This window comes from Caenorhabditis remanei, chromosome V, assembly GCF_010183535.1.
Source record: "Caenorhabditis remanei strain PX506 chromosome V, whole genome shotgun sequence".
In the NCBI taxonomy this organism is placed as follows: domain Eukaryota; kingdom Metazoa; phylum Nematoda; class Chromadorea; order Rhabditida; family Rhabditidae; genus Caenorhabditis; species Caenorhabditis remanei.
The window spans coordinates 15,930,524-15,950,804 of NC_071332.1; the positions used below are offsets into that span (position 1 = coordinate 15,930,524).

Genomic DNA, 20,281 nt, shown 5'->3' on the forward strand with positions numbered 1-20,281 from the left:
TTTGCCCTCAAAAACTATGCTTTCGAATCCAAATCTCAAAAGATTCGTTGTGAGCCAGTGGAAGCCAGCTCAAATTTTGATAGTTGAGCAAGCTGGAACATCGGTGCGATTTGTTGAGGTTGGCGAATATATATATTTTTACTTAAGAATAGTTGAATGTCCTGAATAGGGGAATAAGATAGTTTTGGATTTTTGCGTGCTTCTAACCGACTTAACTTTTTCAGCTAGGAAATTTGGTTCAAAATGGAGAGAGAATTTTTTTGTTATTTTTGAAAATAATTCTGAAGAAAACTCCAGATTCTTTAAAATTTCAACTCTAGAACTAGTCATTTAAATGATGAAATTGAAAGATCATCCATCTGTTTTCCTGTAAAAACACTCCTCTCGTCATTCTATTTTCGATCTTCTCTATTCCGTCTGGAACAATAACATAATACTTTGTTCGGTGACCTCAACCCATCTGATAACCAGAGAACTGAAAGAATCGGTGACTCTGAAACTGTTGTTTCCAATTTGATCTCTTAGCGTTCTCTTAGTCCCCTCCATTCCATATAGACAACACAAAGAGAAAAAATGGAAATAAGTCGAAAACAACATGGTAGAAGCTCAAAGGCGAGTAAGGCACCAATGATCATGTTTTTGTTTACGCCCCGGGCGCCCTTGGCTTCTCTGCGTCTCTCCGTCTAGTCATAAGGGAAAACCCCCCTCTCGCTTGATGGGAAAGGGGCGGAGCCTAGTGGAGAGACGGAGACGCTAGTAGAGAACTTTCCTGAATCCACATATCATTGCGTACGATAATAACGTCATGTGAGCTATGGCGTCTAGGGTCGAATAGTTTTTCATATATATAGGCTTCGATTTTTATCATTCCTTATCATTCTTCTCTTTGTTTCTAGGTACTTATTGAAGTCTCTCCTTCCTATTTGCACCAGATTTCCAGTCAATACTTCTTGCCCTATTCTCTCTTTTTCCTACTCTTAAAGTAGCAGCTGAAATTCTTTACTCATGTTCCTATTTCAGAATACACCGCAAAACAAAATGAGTTTCATGGACAAAGTTAAAGAAACTGCCGTCAACGCCAAGGACGGAGTCACCGGAGCTGTAAGTTTGCCCCTATATATCGTCTAACCATCTCATATTTTGTGATTTTTCAGTTCAGTAGCGCCGGTGAAAAGATTGGCGAAACCTACGACAGCACCAAGCAAACCGCTTCGGAAACTGCTGATGCAGCTGGAGACTATGCTCACGATGCATCGAAGAAGGCTGGAGAGACTGCTGACACTGTTGGAAGCAAGATCTCCAACGCTTTCAGCTCGTTGAAGGAATCCATCACTGGAGACACTGCCCACAAGACCGGACAAGCCTTCAACGACTCCAAGGAAACTGCCAAGGACAAGGCTCAAGAATATGCTGACGCCGCGAAGGCCAATGCTGAAAAGGCTGCTGACAAGGCCAACGAAATTGCCAAACAGACTGGTGAAGAGATCTCCGATTCTTATGAATCCGCTAAACAACTCGCTGGTGATGCTGCTGACAACGTCAAGGAGAACGCTGGACACGCAGCTGACACTGCCAAGTCGTACAAGGACAAGGCCGCTGACAAGACCTCGTCGATGTTCGACAACTTCAAGGCTCATGCAACCAACTCCAAGGATGCCGCGGAGAACAAGGCTGCTGACGCCTACAACTCGGCCAAGGACAGTGCCGGAAACGCTTGGGATGCCACCAAGGACAAGGCTGCTGACGCCAAGGAGGCTGCTTCTGAGAAGGCTGGAGAGGCTTCTGACAAGGCAAAGTCTCTTACCGAGAAGGCTGGAGACAAGATCTCCGGAGCTTGGGAGGCCACCAAGGAAAAGGCCCAAGACGTCGCTGACTCTTTCAAGGGACATGCTGCAATCGACAAGGATCATGTCGAGGTGAGTATACATCTTTAAAGATGAAATGAAATTAATTTTGCCATATTTTTAGAACAAGGCCGCTCACATGTACAACCAGGCTAAGCATGGAGCTCAAGACGCTTGGGACGCCACCAAAGACAAGGCTGAAGAAGCTAAGAATGCTGCCGGAGATGCTATGGACAAGACCAAGGATAAGGCCGAAGACGCCAAGCACGAGGGCAAGTCTATGACCGAAACGGTTGGAGACAAGATCTCTGGAGCCTGGGAAGCCACCAAGGAAAAGGCCCAAGACGTCGCCGACTCCTTCAAGGGTCATGCAACTGACTCCAAGGACAGTGTTGAGGTAATTAGAGAGTCTTGATATCTGGAGAATGATATCTAATTGAATTTATCTTTCCAGAACAAGGCTGCCGACGCCTACAACACCGCCAAGTACAAGGCTGCTGATGCTTGGGATGCCACCAAGGATAAGGCTGCTGATGCCAAAGATGCTGCCGGAGATGCTTGGGATAAGACCAAGAACAAGGTTGAGGACACCAAAGACAAGGTCAACGACAAGGCTGAGGACGCCAAGCACGAAGGCAAATCCTTGACTGAAACTGTTGGAGACAAGATCTCTGGAGCTTGGGAGGCCACCAAGGAAAAGGCCCAAGATGTCGCTGACTCCTTCAAGGGTCATGCTACCATTGACAAGGACCATGTCGAGAACAAGGCCGCCCATATGTACAACCAGGCCAAGCATGGAGCTCAAGACGCTTGGGATGCCACCAAAGACAAGGCTGAGGATGCCAAAGACGCTGCCGGAGATGCTTTGGACAAGACCAAGGATAAGGCTGAGGACGCCAAACACGAGGGAAAATCTTTGACCGAAACGGTTGGAGACAAGATCTCTGGAGCCTGGGAAGCCACCAAGGAAAAGGCTCAGGACGTCGCTGACTCGTTCAAGGGCCATGCCACCATTGACAAGGACCATGTCGAGGTGAGCATACATCTGAAAGAGATGAAAAGAAATTAATTTCTTAATATTTTTAGAACAAGGCCGCTCACATGTACAACCAAGCTAAGCATGGAGCCCAAGACGCTTGGGATGCCACCAAGGACAAGGCTGAAGACGCCAAAGATGCTGCCGGTGATGCCTGGGACAAGACCAAGGATAAGGCTGAAGATGCCAAGCACGATGGCAAATCTCTCACCGAGAAGGCCGGAGACAAGATCTCTGGAGCTTGGGAGGCTACCAAGGAAAAGGCTCAGGACATTGCCGACTCCTTCAAAGGACATGCTACCGACTCCAAGGATAATGTAGAGGTAAGGGATTCAGAACATTGAAGATGTCCATTGGGAATGATTCCTAACATTGGATGCGTTCTCAGTTTCTGAACTTAACCTCATTATGTTTCTTTATAGAACCGCCACGCCGGTGCCTACAACGAGGCCAAGGGAAAGACTGCCGGAGCTATCGACGCCACCAAGGAAAAGGCATCTGATGCTTGGGAGGCAACCAAGGACAAGGCCGAAGAGGCTAAGGACAAGGCTGCTGACTACTGGGACTCAGCCAAAGACAAGGCTGAGGACTACAAGGACAAGGCCTCCGACAAAGCCGACGACTTCAAGGAGAGAGCTGATGAAGCCAAAGACAGAGCTCTCGGTCAACCACATGGTCCATGGGAGACTGCCAAGGACAAGGCCGGTAACGCTTGGGACAACACCAAGGATGCCGTCAGTGATGCCGCTGAGTCTGCCAAAGACAACACCAAATCTTTCACCGAGACTATCGGTGAAAAGCTTTCCGATGCATGGGAGGCAACCAAGGACAGAGCCGAAGGAGTCAAGGAAGCGTTCACTGGACACGCCACTGATGACGTCGACTTCGAGGAGCCCACCCATCATCGATATTTTAATGCATTCAGCAACTTTGAATAAGCTAATTATTCGTTAATTTCTCTTAACATTAATTATTAAAAATAATTAATCTTGTAAATAAAGCTTTGTACATACGTTCGAATCCGTGTTTTCTTTTTGTTCTTGAGTTCTCTCAATTCTTTTTTCAGATATAGATTGAAGGGTCTCAGCCTACCTTCCTTACTTTGGTTTTCTTCGAAAACGCTTATTAATAGTCGGCTTCGACAAAAGTTGAGCCCGATAGCGGTTCGTCAGAAAATCATTCACTTTCGCATTTTTAGACCCACAAATCTTTTTTGATCTAAACTTAAGATTTCCAGCGCTAAATTACAAATTTTCTCTTCTCCCAATGATATTTTCATTGATTCGCTCATTTTCTTCTCAGAAATCCTTTTTTTCTTTGAGATACCATTGAAAATCGTCCCGAATCAATATGTTTTATTTTCAGAACACTTCCATCATGGACAACAAATCCGTCGAATCCGCCGGTGATTACGCCCAAACGGCCATCAACGAGGCCAGAGAAAAGGCAGCCGAGGCAATTGCCGTCGCTCAAGAAGCTCTCGAATCGGCGAAGGAAAAGGCTTCTGATGCTGGAGACGCTGCTCAAGACGCTTTGGAATCTGCTAAGGATAAAACTGAAGATTTGTGGGATTCCGCGAAAGATAAGGCCGCCGAAGTTGGAGATTCGTTGAAGGAGTCGAAGGACAGTGCTGAGGTGAGAAATATGGTGGAAAATTGATGATTTTCTGGTTTTTTAATACTAAAAATTGGTGAAAATCATACTTGCAATCCGGGCCGACGGTTTTTATTAAATAACTTTCTTCAAAAAAATCGTGTCGGGTTGGCTAATAGCTCAAATGATAGGTATTTGGACATGTTATCAGACAGAATCAAAACAAACTTCGCAGAAAATCCACAGAGGCCCCGGGCCGGCTAAAACCGCTGTCGGCCCGGCCCGGCCCGGCCTGGACACTTTTGCCCGGCCCGGGGCTCATGTGGGTTTTCTGCAAAGTTTGTTTTGATTCTGTCTGATAACATGTCCAAATACCTATCATTTGAGCTATTAGCCAACCCGACACGATTTTTTTGAAGAGAGTTATTTAATAAAAACTGTCGGCCCGGGTCGGCCCGGATTGCAAGTATGGTGAAAATAGCTTATTTTTCAGTATAAAACTGTATTTGCCGCTGAAAACTTCCCGAAGGCTTCTAGGCTGAAAAAATTGTCTTTGGAAGCAACTTTTTATGTAAAATATGATCAAAATTGTGATTTTCAAACATTTTTAGCCAGAAAATCATCATTTGTCGCAAAAAATCCCCTTTTCTCCGGAAATTTCTCTGAAAAAAGCCACCGGGCACGGTCTCCTGCGGCGAAAATTTTTCGCGAAAAACTACGGTCAGAGGTGCTGTGCGTCTCGCACTCTCTCGCTCGTGCAGATAGAGCGCGTTTGCGCTGCCGTAACACCGTTTTTGGAAGGATACTTTGAAGACGTTAAAATCAAGGAAAAAGTGAAATTAAAAGAATGAAAGTTTATCAACAAGATAAATGAAGAAGTGAAAAAAATTTTTAATTAAAAAAAAGTTGCAAAATTTTCACCAAAGAGCCGTAAGACGTAGATCAATTAGATTCGTGATTTTGAGTGCTTCAGAGGTATTCTGAAGTGGAATACTCAAAATCTTGTATGCATTCTATAGACCGATGTCTAAAACCCTTTGATAATACAAAAAAAAACATGTTACTCCATGTTAAAGCTATATAAATCACGGATTTTATAAACTTTTTGTCACATTTTACGGTTTTTGGGCCCTAAAAAACGAAAAAGTATAAATATCGAAAATCGGCTTCCTTGCGTTTGTAGAGAATTCGATGGTGATCATTTTCCAAGTTAGAACGTCAAAAAAGGTCCAAAAATAATGCTCTGTTAGTTAAAACAAATTTCAGTACAAAATTCGAAAATTTGGTCATTTTTTGAGGGTTTTTGGAAAATTTCTCAGAAACGAAAGCCTAAATCAAAAATCCGTTTCCTTACGTTTGTAGAGAATGTCTTTGCGGTTCATTTGAGCTATCAATCACCATTTTACGTTAAGAACTGACTGAACGTTCGCATTTTTTCGGAGACAGGTCAAGACCACGTTAACTACTGTAGGTGTAGACTCGAGAGCGCGCATCAAAAGAGGAACTTTGAAACATGGTTTCTTTTCTATCTCAAATGAATTTTGACACTCTGGGAATAATAAATAAGAGAAATCGCCTTCTTAGCTTTGGTTTTCAGACAGATACGCTCGTGTTCAAATACTTATTCTAGCGAAATACTGTGATCTCATCTTTCGATCTTCTTCTGAAAGGAAGAATCAAATCTAGAATACTTTACGTACCAAAAATGAAAGCTGAAGTCATTTTCAACGTTTTCAAGTAGTTGAAAAACAATTCATGCTACCTTGACTGAATTTACTCTCTAATAGACTATCATTGATCCTACGAAATTATTTTCCAACTTTGAGATGGTTTCATGACGTCAGAACTGATGATCTTGTGTTTGGTATTTAAATCAAATTGTAGTACTATTCTTGCTCTCCATTTTTGTAGTTGATCGTTTTTTTGTTGAAGAGCATCCTAGGCAGTTGCAGACGATTGAAGCAAACAAGCTAAGATGACACCCATTTGAAGTTGCCATGATTTACCGGCCGATATCTTTCTTGAGTGAGGATTTGCAAAAAAGTTTTCAACTAAGAAAACAAAGGTCTATGTTGGTAGAACACACATACCAAAAATTGGAGCACCTTGACTATTTTGAATTTCGTGGTCCTAGCCGAAACTTTTGATGCAAATTCAACGAAAAGCTGAAAAGTTGTGAGGATGATTCCCACTTCTACGACATTGTATCAAGCTCTAATTTCATTTAGTTTGTTAGTTCTGTCAGTTAATAGTATTCTTTTATCAAGTTACATACTCCGAAGCTCTTCAGAATCAATTAAATTCCTTGTAGTTTACAGTAAGAAAGTCGACTAACGTTTACTCGTTTTTTGTTATATTTTGCATGGTAAAGTGTTTTGAATTATACTGAAATTGTTGTTTCCGTGTTTTTCTTGATGATTTTATAGAAAAAATCACAAAAATCCATCCATATTTCACTTTTTTATTCGTTGTTTCCTCTGTACCTTCTACAGCACTCTCACAGGGGTGAGAGAGTGGAGGGCGGCAGACAGCGAGACAAAATCGCGCGCGATTTCGCTCGTAGGAGACCGTGACCGGGGACTAGCTAGTGATTTCTAGTCCACGGCCACCAGGCCACCGCAAAAAATTTGGAAATTTCCATGGAAAATCACAGTTTTTCGTTGGGTTTTGAATGTTTTTCTTCGATTTTTTAGCGAAAAATCAACTAATTTCCAATTTTCAGCACTCCGCCACCGATCTCTACGAGTCTGCCAAGGACAAGGCTGAAGAAACCTTCGACGCCGCCAAGGAGAAGGCGTCAGACGCTTCAGAAGCCGTCCACGAGCACGCTGAGCACGCCAAGGGACAAGCTGAAGATGTCGTCGAGGCTGCCAAGGATAAGGCTGAAGATGTGAAGAAATCCGCCGAAGAGAAGGCTGAAGACGTCAAGAATTCTGCTGAGGAGACTTTCGAAAAGCTTCATCACTCGGGCACCACCGCTGTTGTAGACGTGAAGGAGGCCGCTTCAGATGCCAAGGAATCCGTTGAAGAGCACGGAAAGGAAGCCACTGACAGCACCAGATCGTTGGCTTCGGAGGCTGGAGACGCTATTCTGAATGCGTTCGAATCGGCGAAGGATTCTGCTGCGAGCGCGTGGGAAACCACGAAGGAAGCTGTCACAGAGGCTTATGAGGAAGCTGAGAAACACGCTGACGATGGAGCTTTCGCTATCAAGGAGGAGACTAAGGAGGTCAAGGATGATGTCGCCGACGTCATCGATGCTGCAAGTGATAAGGTTTCAGATGTTGTTGAAGACGTCAAGGAGACCGCTTCTGAAGCATTCGAATCGGTGAAACATCATGGAGAGGAGGCTTCTGATTCCGCTAAGGAAGTCGTCGATGAGGCCAAGGTTAAGGGATCCGACGCTTGGGATGCCGCTGATGCCAAGGCTGAAGAGGCTAAGGAGAAGGCTTCGGATCTGTTGGAATCTGCGAAGGAACAAGAGAAAGAAGCTGTCGAAACTGTCAAGGAGTACTTCGAGGAGGCCAAGGAGAAGGCTGCTGAAGTGTGGGATGCCACCAAAGAAAAGACTTCGGAACTCTTGGATTCTGCTGAGAAGGAGACCGAGGAAGCCAAGGAGGAAGCCAAGGGTTACTTCGAGCAGGCTAAGGAGAAGGCTTCGGATCTTGTGGATTCTGCGAAACAACAAGGAGAAGCTGTCACTGAGATCGCCAAGGGATACTACGATCAGGCGGCTGAGAAGGCTTCGGAGACTTGGGAATCTGCTAAGAAGTTGACTGAAGACGCTTCGGAGCCAGCTTTGGAGATTGCTGAGCAAGAGAAGGCTCAGGCTGAGGAGACCTTTGAGAAAGTTAACTACTCACTCAACACTGCTGTCAATGATGGTGAAGAGAAGGTTGAAGAGGTCAAGGAGCACGTTCAAGAGAAGGCTGAAGAGGTCAAGGAGGCGGCTCCAGAATCGCCACGTCACTCGATCGTCGACACTGCCAAAGAGTACGCTCATGCTGCTGAGCAGAAGTTGGAGCGTGCCGCATCGACAGCTTCTGACGCTGTTCAGTACGTCAATGACTCTGCGGCGTCGGCTGTGAGCACTGTCGCCGACACTCTCTCGTCGGCTGTTCACACTGTTGAGGAGAAGCTTCACGATGCAAATGAGGCCGCTTCCGAGTATATTCATGGAGCTAAGGTATTATTGGGGTTCCTAGGGAATGAAAACTACTAATTTTGAACAAAAATTGAGTTTTTAGAAGGAAAATTGATGAATTTTAATTGAAAATTGTAAATTTCACGGAAAAAAACCCAGCATTTGACAAAAATCTGAAATTTCTATAACAAACCAGGAAATTTCGAGCGGAAATGGCGATTTCCAAAAAAAAATTGTAAATTTCTTAGAAAAAAACCCGGAAATTTCGCAAGGAACCGTTTTGTTTCTCTAAAAAATATACATTTTTTTTCTGGGAATTGTCATTTTTGATCGAAATTTTTTGCTTTTGTCAACCAGATTTTTGTCAAATTTTTATTTTTCGTGATATTCATCTATTTTCCTTCTAAAAACTGAATTTTTGTTAAAAATTGTTAATTTCTGTCAAATTTTCCGAAAATTCCTCGAAAACTTGAAATTTTCTAAAAATTTCTGTTTTTTTAAAAAGAAATTGACAATTTTTGCCTGGAAATTGCCATTTTTATTCGAAAATTTCTTTTTTTTTAATGGGATTACCAGATTTTTGTCAAATTTTTTCAATTTTTGCTGAGTTTTGGGTTTATTTATTCGTAAAATTTACAATTTTCTATCAAAAGTCATCAATATTCCTTCTAAAAACTTGGTTTTTGTTCAAAATTGGTAGTTTTCTTTTAAATATTACGAAAATTCCTTGAAAACTGAAATTTTTTTCAAATTTTCCGTCTTTTTCCAAGAAATTGACAATTTTTTCAAGAATTTGTTCGAAAATTCAAATTTTTGACAAATTTTAGGTTTTTTTCCGTCAAATTTACAATTTTCCATCTAAAAGCTTCCTTTTTGTTTTAAATTAGTTTTCTTTCAAACATTTCGAAAATTTCTCGAAAACTTTCCAATTTCGCAAAAATTTTCATTTTTATCCCAGTTCAACATCTCGTCGGGAATTTTCTCAATTTTCCTTATTTTTTTGCCAAAAAACCTCCAATTTTTGCAGAAAAACGCTTCGGAAACCGCTCACGACACGAAGGAAGCCGTCAGTTCGAAGGCCGCCGAAGTCGAGGTACGTCTCAAGAATTGCTGCAATTCGTGCTGTTCGATAAGCTAGACGAACAGCTTTTTGAGTGGCTCGGTGTTCACTTTTTTGATTTTTCCCCTTTTTTTCAAATAATTTTAAAATTTTCTAGTGTGGCTTTAACTTCCTTTTCAAAATGTGTGTGTGTGCTCTCCCCCTTTGTCCCTGTGATTTTGTCCATTTCTTGTCTGTTGTCTCCGTCGAGATTCTGAATTCTGAATTCTGGACATCTGAATCCACGTCATCGTCGTCAGCATCTCAGAATCTCCGCTCTCTACTAACCCACTTTCGCTCTGCACCATAACTTTTTGCCGTGTTTTTGGACTTCTTTTCCCCCAATTCCCGTTTCCCGCTTCCCCTGTAGTCGTCACGTCTTCTGAATCCGCTTCTTCTTCGAACGTCTTCTAATCTATCTCTTCTACTTCTTCTGTTTTTGCTTCTACTTCTACACCACCACCTCATCAACCAACATCTTCTCCATATTCCCCACCTCTTCATATTTCTTCCTTCCCACACAGAATTCCTCCGACGTCTCCACGAAATTTTTGAGCGAACGCGCCGCGGCGTTGCACGAGAAGAAGCGTGAGTTCTTCTATTCGACACCCGAGAAGACGTCGCAAATTCCGGTGATTCCACTCGAGGAGGCGGAGCCAGAGCAGTTAGCTTTTGGTGGCTCGGTTGAAGAGGTTATCGAACAGGTTGAGGTAGGTTTCGTGAAGGGGGGAATGGCTTGGTTCTTATCTTTATTTGATATAGGTAAGTGCGCTCTATGGAGAATTAGAGAATTCTCGGTGGAGCGTATTTGCTGTCTACTGATTTTCCGGGTTTCACTAATAGCACTTTATTTGGTTTCTTTGGCATGATGACGTGGAAAATGGATCGGTTCTCTCGACGGCTCTAGATTTAGTTAGTTCTCACTCAGACACACTCGGCAAGCACGCTCCATTGATAACTGTTGTAATTATATTCTCTTGAAAATTAACACTAAACCTAGTCTAGTTTGCTTCTCAACTGGCCACTCAACTAACGAGCGAAGCGGTTCGCGAAGTTTCCGGAAGAATACTGGCGACGACGTCAACGATGACGACGACTTCTGAATCCAATGATGACACTGATGACTTCTACACGTTCCCATCGCCATCGACTGCAAAGGTTCAGGTTCCGCCCCCTTCATATGTGTACCTAATAAAGCCCCGCCCCCTTTTTACAGTAATCCACGTGTCTTCTTGTCAGGCTCAATCTTCTCCTAGTCTCACCGTTTACTAATAATCGCTTTTTGAACTACCCCTTACTGAATATCGCCCGAAAAATACTCAAAAAATTACATATTTTCAGATTTTCAAACTTATTCAATACCTACATTTTCAGAAATCGGCTAACGAGACTATCAAGGAAGCTGCCGAGGAGGTGAAGAAGGCTGCTGAACACGTGGAGAAGAAGGCCGACGAGGTATAGGCTTGAATATGCATACAGACACACAGACAGACACATTTTTATGGGCTTACACGCTTCTTTTGCGGATTGATTTGGCTTAAATTTGCTTTTATGAAATCGCGCTCAATTGGAATTTTCGCTGGAGCGCACTTAACACATAGCACTAAAACACTTATATGCTTTGCCACGACGATCAATATTTGTGAATATATCTTTCGCTCCCGCTGCTTGGATAATGCTTTCCGCCTAATATGTGATGGTTTTTGTAAATAAATTGGAGAAAAACTAAAATGAAAGCACTAACAAGGCATGTCACTGTTGTGAATTCAAGATTCTGGAGACTGAAAAATCGATTTTTACACCTAGAAATTAGAGATTCCGCTGTTTTTTGCTCAAAAAGTCACGAAAAACTGAATATTTTACTTCAAAAATAAAGTTTTCGCAATGTTCAATAAAACCGACAAAACTCCTAGGAAAATGTGCTCTATTGACAATTTCATATACTTGTCAATGGAGCGCGAATACCAGATAGTAATCAGATTTCGATAGAGCGCGATTGCACAGTACAAACGACTTTCAGACTGAAAAAATAATCTTACTATTATAGTCTGTTTTTTTGCTCATTTGAACCCCAAAACATGGAATTTTCGCACTGAAATTCACCGGTTCAGACACACAGACACACAGACAGACGCAGCCTATCAATTCTATCAATATATCTTTCAGAACCTCAAAACGGGCACTCTTCCATCACCAAAATCTGGCGGAAACAACAAGACCGACACTCTTCGTTCGACTACTCGTTCTGAGGGAGCTCCACAAAAGAGACGGTGTGCAATTCTCTAAGCTTCGCCCCCTTCCCCTTTCTCAACTTTTTTTTTTGAAATTTGATCCGTTTTATCCAAAACCAATAATTTTCTCTGCTTATTTTCTCTCATTTATCCTTCTCCCCCACCCAATTTCTGATCTGGTATATAAAACAGTAATTTTATCGCCACCACACAAGCCCCGCCCCCTTTCTCCCCATCTAATTTCGCTGAATCAATTCTAATTCTTTGTCGTAGAAAGAAATAATCCCCCCCCCCATTCCCAAGAAAATGTGCCTTTTGATAGGTCCTTCTTTATATAATGCTTGCTTTCACATCGTCCCCATTTTCCCACATCCCAAATGTCGTATAATGTACGTTTTATTGTAATTAAAAGACACAAAAAATGCAGAAAATTTAGCAACAAAAACACAGAGAAAATGTTAGGAAAAAGGCAATAAAAAACAGTAAAAAGAGAAAGAGACCCGGAAAAATGAAGACAAGGGCACACACACATGAAAGGGACATATTTACATTCCAGATTCTATTCTTATGTAAGTTTTTACAAATTACTCGATCTTCTTGCCAGAAACTGTCTCGCCACGCCGATCGGCAGTCCGTTTCCATGCTTCAGCGGTGACTTCTCGATAGGCGGCGAGCATGAGATCACGACATTTGTCGGATAACTCGTTGACATCGTCAAGGGTTAGCTGGAATTTATATGGATGAAAAAGCAAAAAAAAAGGAAGGGGCCGAACCGGGGATTGAACCCGGGACCTCTCGCACCCAAAGCGAGAATCATACCACTAGACCATTCGGCCGCGTTTTGAAATGGAGAAGGTAGCGATAGAGGAGCGAGGAGAGTGATAAGGTGTCAAGTTTTATCTCCACCCTGCTTGTCTACAGCTTCGATATCCAATAAATGTTGTGGCCGAATGGTCTAGTGGTATGATTCTCGCTTTGGGTGCGAGAGGTCCCGGGTTCAATCCCCGGTTCGGCCCATTCTTTTTTTTTAAAGATATTCGCTTCTTGATTCAAGCTTACCCCCTTCGTAGAAATCGGTTCCAACGCGCGGATCACAACCTCGCCGTCATTCTTGAAATACTTTCCAGGTTTCGAATAAAACGTGCGATAATCTGAGAAAACGACTGGAATAATTGGGATCTGTGCACGAACAGCGATATTGAATGCTCCTTTTTTGAACGGGATGAATCCGCCGTCGCGATTTCTGGTACCCTCTGGGAACACCCATAATTTTAGATTTCGATTTTTCAACTCGCTGGCGCAATAGTCGACGGAAGCCATCGCACGTTCACGGTTGTAGCGATCGATGAAGATTGTGCCGGACTGGAAAAATAAGAATTTTTAGGGTCTCTGTCTGTCTGTGCGTCCGGATGTCCACCTCTGAGTTCATTGAGCTCCGCGAGCCCACCCATACTAAAAAATGTAAATTTTCTTCGCAAACAATAGATATTTCGAAGAAATAGCACAGAAAACTGAGAGACACCAGACAATATTTGTCAATGTCCGAAAAAACGTACGAAATAGGCGCCGAGATTGAAGAACGGAACGTAAGCCAAAATTCGTTTCATCATCACCGCACAGTGTTTCGGCCAGATTGACGCCATTGAGATTATGTCGAGGGAGCTCTGAAAATATGGATTTTCGTGGGGAAGTTTTGAAAAAGGGTATGTAAGTGCGCTCTATTGCGAATTTTGGATTTTTGAGGTTTGACAGGTGCATAGGGGTACGGTAGGTGTGCTTGCACGGTTTTTGGGGTACTTTAGCTACAGTATTAATTGTGATCCAAGAGAAATTCAAGAATTATGAAAATTGGATATTAGCAGTCCACTTTTCTTACAACGGCGCTCCACCGCAAACGAGAGAGTATCGACGAGAGACGCAGAGTTTTTTTTTCTCACGTCAACACAGATTTTCACAGTTTTTGACCTATTCTCGAATTTTTTCATAGTATTTTCTGTAAATTGTTATGAAAAAATGCGAGAACAGGTGAAAAACTGTGAAAATCTGTGTCTCTCGCCGATACTCTCTCGTTTGCGTTGGAGCGCAGTTGTAAGAAAAATGGACTGCTAATACTACGAAATTGTGCTCTAATGAGAATCCATGATATCCGAGATTCGTTCAGTCCCGATTCCTTCCTGGGGTTACTGTCGCTTCGTGAAGCGTTTTTAGTCACGTTACGATTTCTGATATCTACAGTAATCATTCCAGGATTCCAGGAATTGAAAATCTCTGCTACTTTTTAGTGATAATTTTCGATTCTTCAGATCCTTTCTACTGCAGTTTTAGAAATAGCTACAGTAACCCAAGAACACTTCGGTGATCTGGTTGTTTCTGTTACAGTACCACCATCGCACCTCCTCCTGCACATCTAACTCCTTCTCTTATTCCAAAATCTCCTCGTCCTCCTCCTATTCCCAATCATGTCTAATGAGGTGCTCATCCTCGTATACAGTTGGATGAGCACTCAAAGAGAGAGCCAATTGGCCAAGTGAGAAGAGGGGTGCTCACTCACTTCTCTCTCCTGATTTCCCCCGAGAGAGAGCTCACTCTTTCATTCCTGCTTCTGCTGCTGCTTCAACGACTTCTCTCATGTTGCATATTGACGCCGTCGTTTGCGTGTGTGTCTGTTGCTTTTCTTTCTATTTTTAGGAAGAATAGAGGTGGAATGTTCGGCACCGCCCCAAGGCATTGGCTGTTCGTCTGTTGGCTCAAAACCAGCTGGAGTCTCTGACTTGGTAGTTTTTGGAGGCTCGGAAGAAGCTTTGTCTCACTAGCTTCAGTCTGGTGGCGTCTCATCTAACTAGGGAACGTTCCACATACCTGTTCCCGAGTGACCGTCGAGTTATAGGACGTAACCTATATCATTGGAAAGCTGAGAAAACGCTGATTCCAAATATATACTCAGTTTTTGCCCTCGATGCCAGGTATTCGAGAAAAAACGAGGTCAACGTTTGGATCGCTGACAAGTCATTACCTCCAAACTTTGACCTTGTTTTTCTCGAATACAAAGCCTCCAAAGCAAAAACTGAATATATATTTGGAATCAGCGTTTTCTCAGCTTTCAAATGGTATAGATGACGTCCCATATCTCCAGACTGACGCGGAAGCCTTCCCTAGTAAGGAGCTGCCTATGCCAGTAGTTTCTTGACCAAACGATCTCATACCGAAGCTGCTGATCGCTTTCCGACTCGGAGGCTCCGAGCTCCTGATTCTAGGCGGCTGCTTAGATCGGTAGCTGCTTAACCAGGTTCCGATGTGGCTGGTCAACCAAATTGCCAGAAGGCTCGGTAGCGGTGCTACCTAGCTGCTTAACCAGCCGTCCGATCTAGGTGCTCATTTTGAGTACGCTTTTTCTCCGTAGCTGCTTAACCAGATCGGTAGCTGCTTAGTCTGAGAACAGCTCAGCCAGGCTTTTTATGATTCTAGTCCCCATGGCCCCCACATTACTCATCCATCTATTTTGATCCACTCTTTCAAATAGTGCATCCCCCCCCCCCCCTCCCCCAAAAAATGATTAAAATTCTATGCGTGTGGTGGTGGTGTGGTTGCTTTTGAGGAGTCCGACGACGACAAGACTCACAAATTAGAAGGGAACATTTTTGGGCACCCACTGGCACCGCCGGAAAAGAAGAGAGAGCCGAGGAAAACTTCCATTATTTTGTTAGTCGGAAATGTGGAGAAAGTGCATTTGGACTTTTTTTGGTTGAAAATTTTTTGACTTTTGGTGCTTAGGAGCCGAAATTATCGATAGAGCGCACTTGCATCACATTTTTGAATTCTCTCTCACCTGATGATTGCAGATGACAACGGCGGGTCCGTCGACTTGAGTAATTTCATAATTATAGACTGTCGTATGAATTCCCGTCCATTTACACCAATAGTAGAACGAGTGGAACACGTAGTCGGCGCCCTGTTCAAAAGAAAACATTTTGTTTTTAGAAAATTCGGAGAAAAATATTAGCTTGGCACAGTTCTAACAACTGCGCTCCACTGAAATCGCCTTGAAAAATGTATATTTTTCGCTGAGTCTCTCAATTTCGCACACAATTTTCTTCGGTTTCGGTAGAGCGCGGTTGTAAGAAGCGTGATGTCCTTATTGCTTTAAAAACGCTATTTCGTGAAATGTTCTATTTTTAAAATCGAAATTAAAAAGCGAAAAACAGTTGTTCCGAATTTTTGGCATTTCATTGAGAATTCGACAATCTTTCCCCGATTTTTAACGAGAAATTGCAAATCTGTCGAAAAAAAAAAGAGAAATTCTGTTTTTTTCGAATCTTTGACACTTTTCGATGAAAAATTTTGAAATTGGGTCATAAATATTGGTTTTTTTGACAGATTTAGCAGAAAAACACCGGATTTATTCGTTTTTTTAGACTGGAAAAGTGTAATTTTGCCTCGATTTTGACGAGAAATTGCTCGAAATTCTGTCTTAGACAGAAAATTTTCAGAAAAATTCAGAAAACTGCAATTTGTCTATATTTTTGCTACATTTTTTCTGAAAATTGCCATTCTCCGCTGTTTTCAAATGTTTTTTATGTAAAAATTTGCATTCTTTAAGTGTTTTTTTTTTTGAAAAATTATCTTGAATTTGACTTTTTCAGCTTTTCTCAACTTTTTGCTCAAAATTTCTTGATTTTTTGCAAAGTTTCGAAACTAAAATACTTCTATTTCACCCCTCCCATTCTCCCCATTTTCTAATCTTTTTTCTGTTGGGGACGTCTGTTCCGACATGCATGAGGCCCCTACTCTTCACAAAGCCCATTTTCTTCTTTTTCTATTGTTCTTCGTCACTATTTTCTAAGGAAAAGTGCATTTTTTCATAGTGTTTTGTTTTTTTTTCTCCAAAAATTGGAATTTTCCTACCTTTCCAGCCAACCAGGACGGAATCATCGTCACACAAACTTCCATTCCATGCAATAAAACTGTGAAATAGAAGAAGGAAATTCGAAAATAATAGTGAAAAGCCGTCGAAAAATTATATAGAATTAGGAATACGGCGAACAGAAATAGTAGCAGCACTGTCCAGAAATCCAACATTTTTTGTGTTTTCTCGGTCTGAAAAATATTTAATTTGGATTTTTTTTTGTTGATAAAGTAATAAATTAAATTCAGAGGATTAACGGTACAAGATGCGAATGGGTTCAAAGAATATTACTGATAAAAGCGAAAAAAGTTTTCGCCGAAATTTTTTTCTCTTCTTTCTTCCGACGGAAAAGTGTACTGGCAAGAAACTAGGCTACAATGAACATTTCTCTTTCTCTCTGCAATCTCTCCTGGCAACTGTTTTTTTTGTCTTTTTGTAAAGTTCGGTCGCAATTTTTCACATAGCCAGCCCTCTCTCAAATCACGCGGTCGCCGCCAACCTAATGATCAATGTACAATAATTGGAAGATTGTTGTCTGAAATGAGTGTTGTCTGTTGTTCTTTTCACATAAATTCATCAAAAATTCCGTCCTTTTTACTCGAAAAATCGTCGAAAGCGCTAAAAATAGGTGTAAAATTAATTGTCGTCAAATCAAATGCATTCAGTGTGCAATTGGTGTTTGCACAGTTGCACACCGTACCATTAGAAAAAATGGAGGGAGCTTTAAATTTAGTATTTTTGCATTTTAAAATGGAATTTTCACCGAAAAAGGGGGAAAAAGGAGAAAAACGAAGAATCTAAGGTCGAAAAATGATAAAAATGAAAGACAACGAAAAGGGCAGCAGTTATCTTGCGACGAAACGGAGGGAGAGAAAGAGAGACCATGTGTCATTTTTATCACCGCGTCCATCGGGGCAATTGAGAGCACAATATGCAACTTGATGATCACAGCTATAAAGTAACAGGGAAGAGGAACCCATTGGTTGACACTTTTGAGTTGGAGACACCCGAATTTAAGAAATTTTTCAGTGAGTTGGAACTGCGCTCCGTTGCGAAATTCTAGTTCTAGAAATTTGGTTTTGTCCGGGATTTCGCTTATTTGAAAACTTACGTAATGCAAAAATCGTGTCGAAAATCTGTGAAAAGCTGTAAAAACAGAGATATTTTTCTCAAAAAAGGCGATTCGCTGAAATAGCTTAAAAACTGTGGTTTTTTGGTTTTTAGAAAATATTCGCGAAAGTAGACTATGATTTTCAAATTCATCGTGCCTTGGAGCTCTATACATCCAGTTTTAGCCAAACCATGAAAAATTCAGATGTTATTCAGTAGAGCGCACTTACATCGGCGAACTTTGGACTATGCAAGTGCGCTCCGTTAGTATCATTATGGTCACATCGGTTTATTTCCCATTAGAGCGCGTTTGCAATAACTGTCTTTTGTAGGTCGATGCAGCAAACGTTTGTCTACCTTATTCTCAATGGAGCGCACTCCCCATCCCCCTAGACCACCCACGACGAAATCGAAAATGTACTCCCAAAAAAAACCGGGCGGCGCCGAATGTAATACGAGAACACACTCCCTTTCTCTCGTTCTATGCCTGTGCCCCCCCCCCCCCCCCCCCCCCAGCTCTTTTTTCTCATCGCTCATTTTTTTTTGGTCGGCGCCGGCTCGCCAAAAAAGAACATTCCTTTTTTTTTGATCTTCTTCTTCTTATTGATTTATTATTTATTTTTCTTGAGTGAGCAGTGTGAAAATAAGTCAAAGTTCTCATCCTCCCCCGTGGGGGTAGATCATATTTACTTTGTATCGCCTGTCTAGCTTAACCGGGTGGTCTGTCTGAGAGGAAAAAGTGAAAAGAGTGCGCATTTTCAAGTTTAGGCGAATTACGGTAGAGCGTGTTTGCATCATCGGTCGACAGTCCAGTGGAGCGTACTTTCATCTCACCCCTACGATGTAATGTATGATCTATGTCATTTTGTGCCGGAATTTCAATATCCGGAAATTTTCAATATACGGGCGGTCCCTTCCTCTCCCGCTGTGAACATTCTTGTCATGTAGGTCCTTGTCCTATTCAAAAGTACACACCGTATCCATCATCATTATTCCAACAGCAACCAATTCCCAAAGTAGTTTGTTCTCGTACTTGATGACAGAATCATCATCATTTTCTCCTCTTCATTCCGCCGCTAATAGTTGCACTTTTGCGAGAAGAAAACCACTTCTCTGTCTCCTTTCCCGTCGATCGTCTTCCGTTTTGTCACGTTTGATGTGTAGATTGTAGTTTGATAGGTTGGAAATTTTGGAAATAATTAAAATGACAAAACTTTCGATTAACTCAATTCAAATTGTAGTTTTTTGTATTCAGCAAGTCTTGATATACATTTTTGTAATTGACAACTTTTTTTGCTCAACGAACTATGGGTGGCTGGAAGGGCGAAGGGGGTACGGTATTGGGTTTTGCTCAAGATGTATTAATTTCAAGTATTTTGTAACAAGCAACTATAAAACTACATTTTTGTAGTTGACTACTTTTTCGTTCGAGTCGAATCAAAGGAGTTAGAGCAGAGGCCAAAAGTATATGATATTTTTTCTTTTTCAGTTAAAAATGCCCAACTTTGAGAGTGTATCATAGTAAAGCTAACTGTCCCACAAAATAATTGTTTGTGGATTGAACAGACCAAGAATAGAACTCTATTTTTGTAGCTGACAAATTTTCTGTAGAAGTCTTTCCTAGAGAGGTACGGTAGAGCGAAGTAGAGATCCCCTAGCATCAGCTAACTCTGGCACAGCACCAATATTCTATGCAGGGTCCTCAACAGTTTTTGAAAATAAATTTATCGGCTGAAACTTAAAAGCTGAAATTTCAAGAATTCTGAAACTGTTTCCAAATTTTTCATAACTTCAAAATGACCCGAGTTACATAAACCTTCATAGTTTGATGCTTTCAGACTCCAGAGAAATTATAAAAATTCTGAAAGCTGAAATTCCAAGGATTCTGAATCAGGGCTCGAAATTTTCATAGCTTCAAAAAATTTCAAGAAACTTTATAACTTGCTTCGTTTTCATGCCAGAAAATCTCTGAAAATTGATTCAGAATCCTGACGTCTTCGGCTTCGCTAAAAAGCTGAAGACGTAAGGATTATGAATATGTGTTATCCTTTGACTGTCCTCCCGGTCCTCTGCAAACTGAGATTTTTCGAAAACATCCATCTGGACGATTCATTACTACGGTTACTTAATTTTTGGCACTTCTCCCTAATCCTTACAAACCGAAAACACCGAGCAACAACCATAAAAATTGTTTTCTACCCCCAAAACAAATCCTAAAAATTGATCTTCACTCTCTCCTCAATTTCAGTTTTAACAAAAAAAAACAAGTAAAAGTCATTGAGAAAACGAAAAAAAAGAAGTTAGTTCTTCGTTTATATTTC

At 41.6% G+C, this 20,281-nt stretch overlaps 4 protein-coding genes across 4 annotated transcripts; 2 read left to right on the top strand and 2 right to left on the bottom strand.

Moving 5' to 3' along the window:
* Window positions 1–16: 16 nt before the first annotated feature.
* GCK72_020444 (uncharacterized protein) lies at window positions 17–3,818 on the top strand (the record flags this gene model as incomplete). The annotated part of the gene is made up of 7 exons (XM_003116291.2): window positions 17–118; window positions 1,021–1,101; window positions 1,155–1,916; window positions 1,969–2,241; window positions 2,299–2,877; window positions 2,931–3,203; window positions 3,303–3,818. The coding sequence occupies 7 exons, from the start codon at window positions 17–19 to the stop codon at window positions 3,816–3,818; spliced, it is 2,586 nt and encodes an 861-aa protein (XP_003116339.2).
* On the bottom strand, window positions 1,134–3,176 carry GCK72_020445 (uncharacterized protein; the record flags this gene model as incomplete). The annotated part of the gene is made up of 4 exons (XM_053733579.1): window positions 1,134–1,928; window positions 1,984–2,262; window positions 2,320–2,889; window positions 2,946–3,176. 4 exons carry the CDS (start codon window positions 3,174–3,176, stop codon window positions 1,134–1,136), a joined length of 1,875 nt encoding a protein of 624 aa, XP_053582492.1.
* Window positions 3,819–4,257: 439 nt separating the features above from the next.
* Window positions 4,258–12,002, top strand: GCK72_020446 (uncharacterized protein; the record flags this gene model as incomplete). Its single annotated transcript, XM_053733580.1, has 7 exons — window positions 4,258–4,515; window positions 7,196–8,659; window positions 9,645–9,710; window positions 10,241–10,426; window positions 10,722–10,874; window positions 11,091–11,171; window positions 11,883–12,002. The coding sequence occupies 7 exons, from the start codon at window positions 4,258–4,260 to the stop codon at window positions 12,000–12,002; spliced, it is 2,328 nt and encodes a 775-aa protein (XP_053582493.1).
* Window positions 12,003–12,531: 529 nt separating this feature from the next.
* On the bottom strand, window positions 12,532–15,914 carry GCK72_020447 (uncharacterized protein; the record flags this gene model as incomplete). Its single annotated transcript, XM_003116141.2, has 4 exons — window positions 12,532–12,672; window positions 13,007–13,309; window positions 13,504–13,611; window positions 15,774–15,914. 4 exons carry the CDS (start codon window positions 15,912–15,914, stop codon window positions 12,532–12,534), a joined length of 693 nt encoding a protein of 230 aa, XP_003116189.2.
* Between the last annotated feature and the right edge of the window lie 4,367 nt (window positions 15,915–20,281).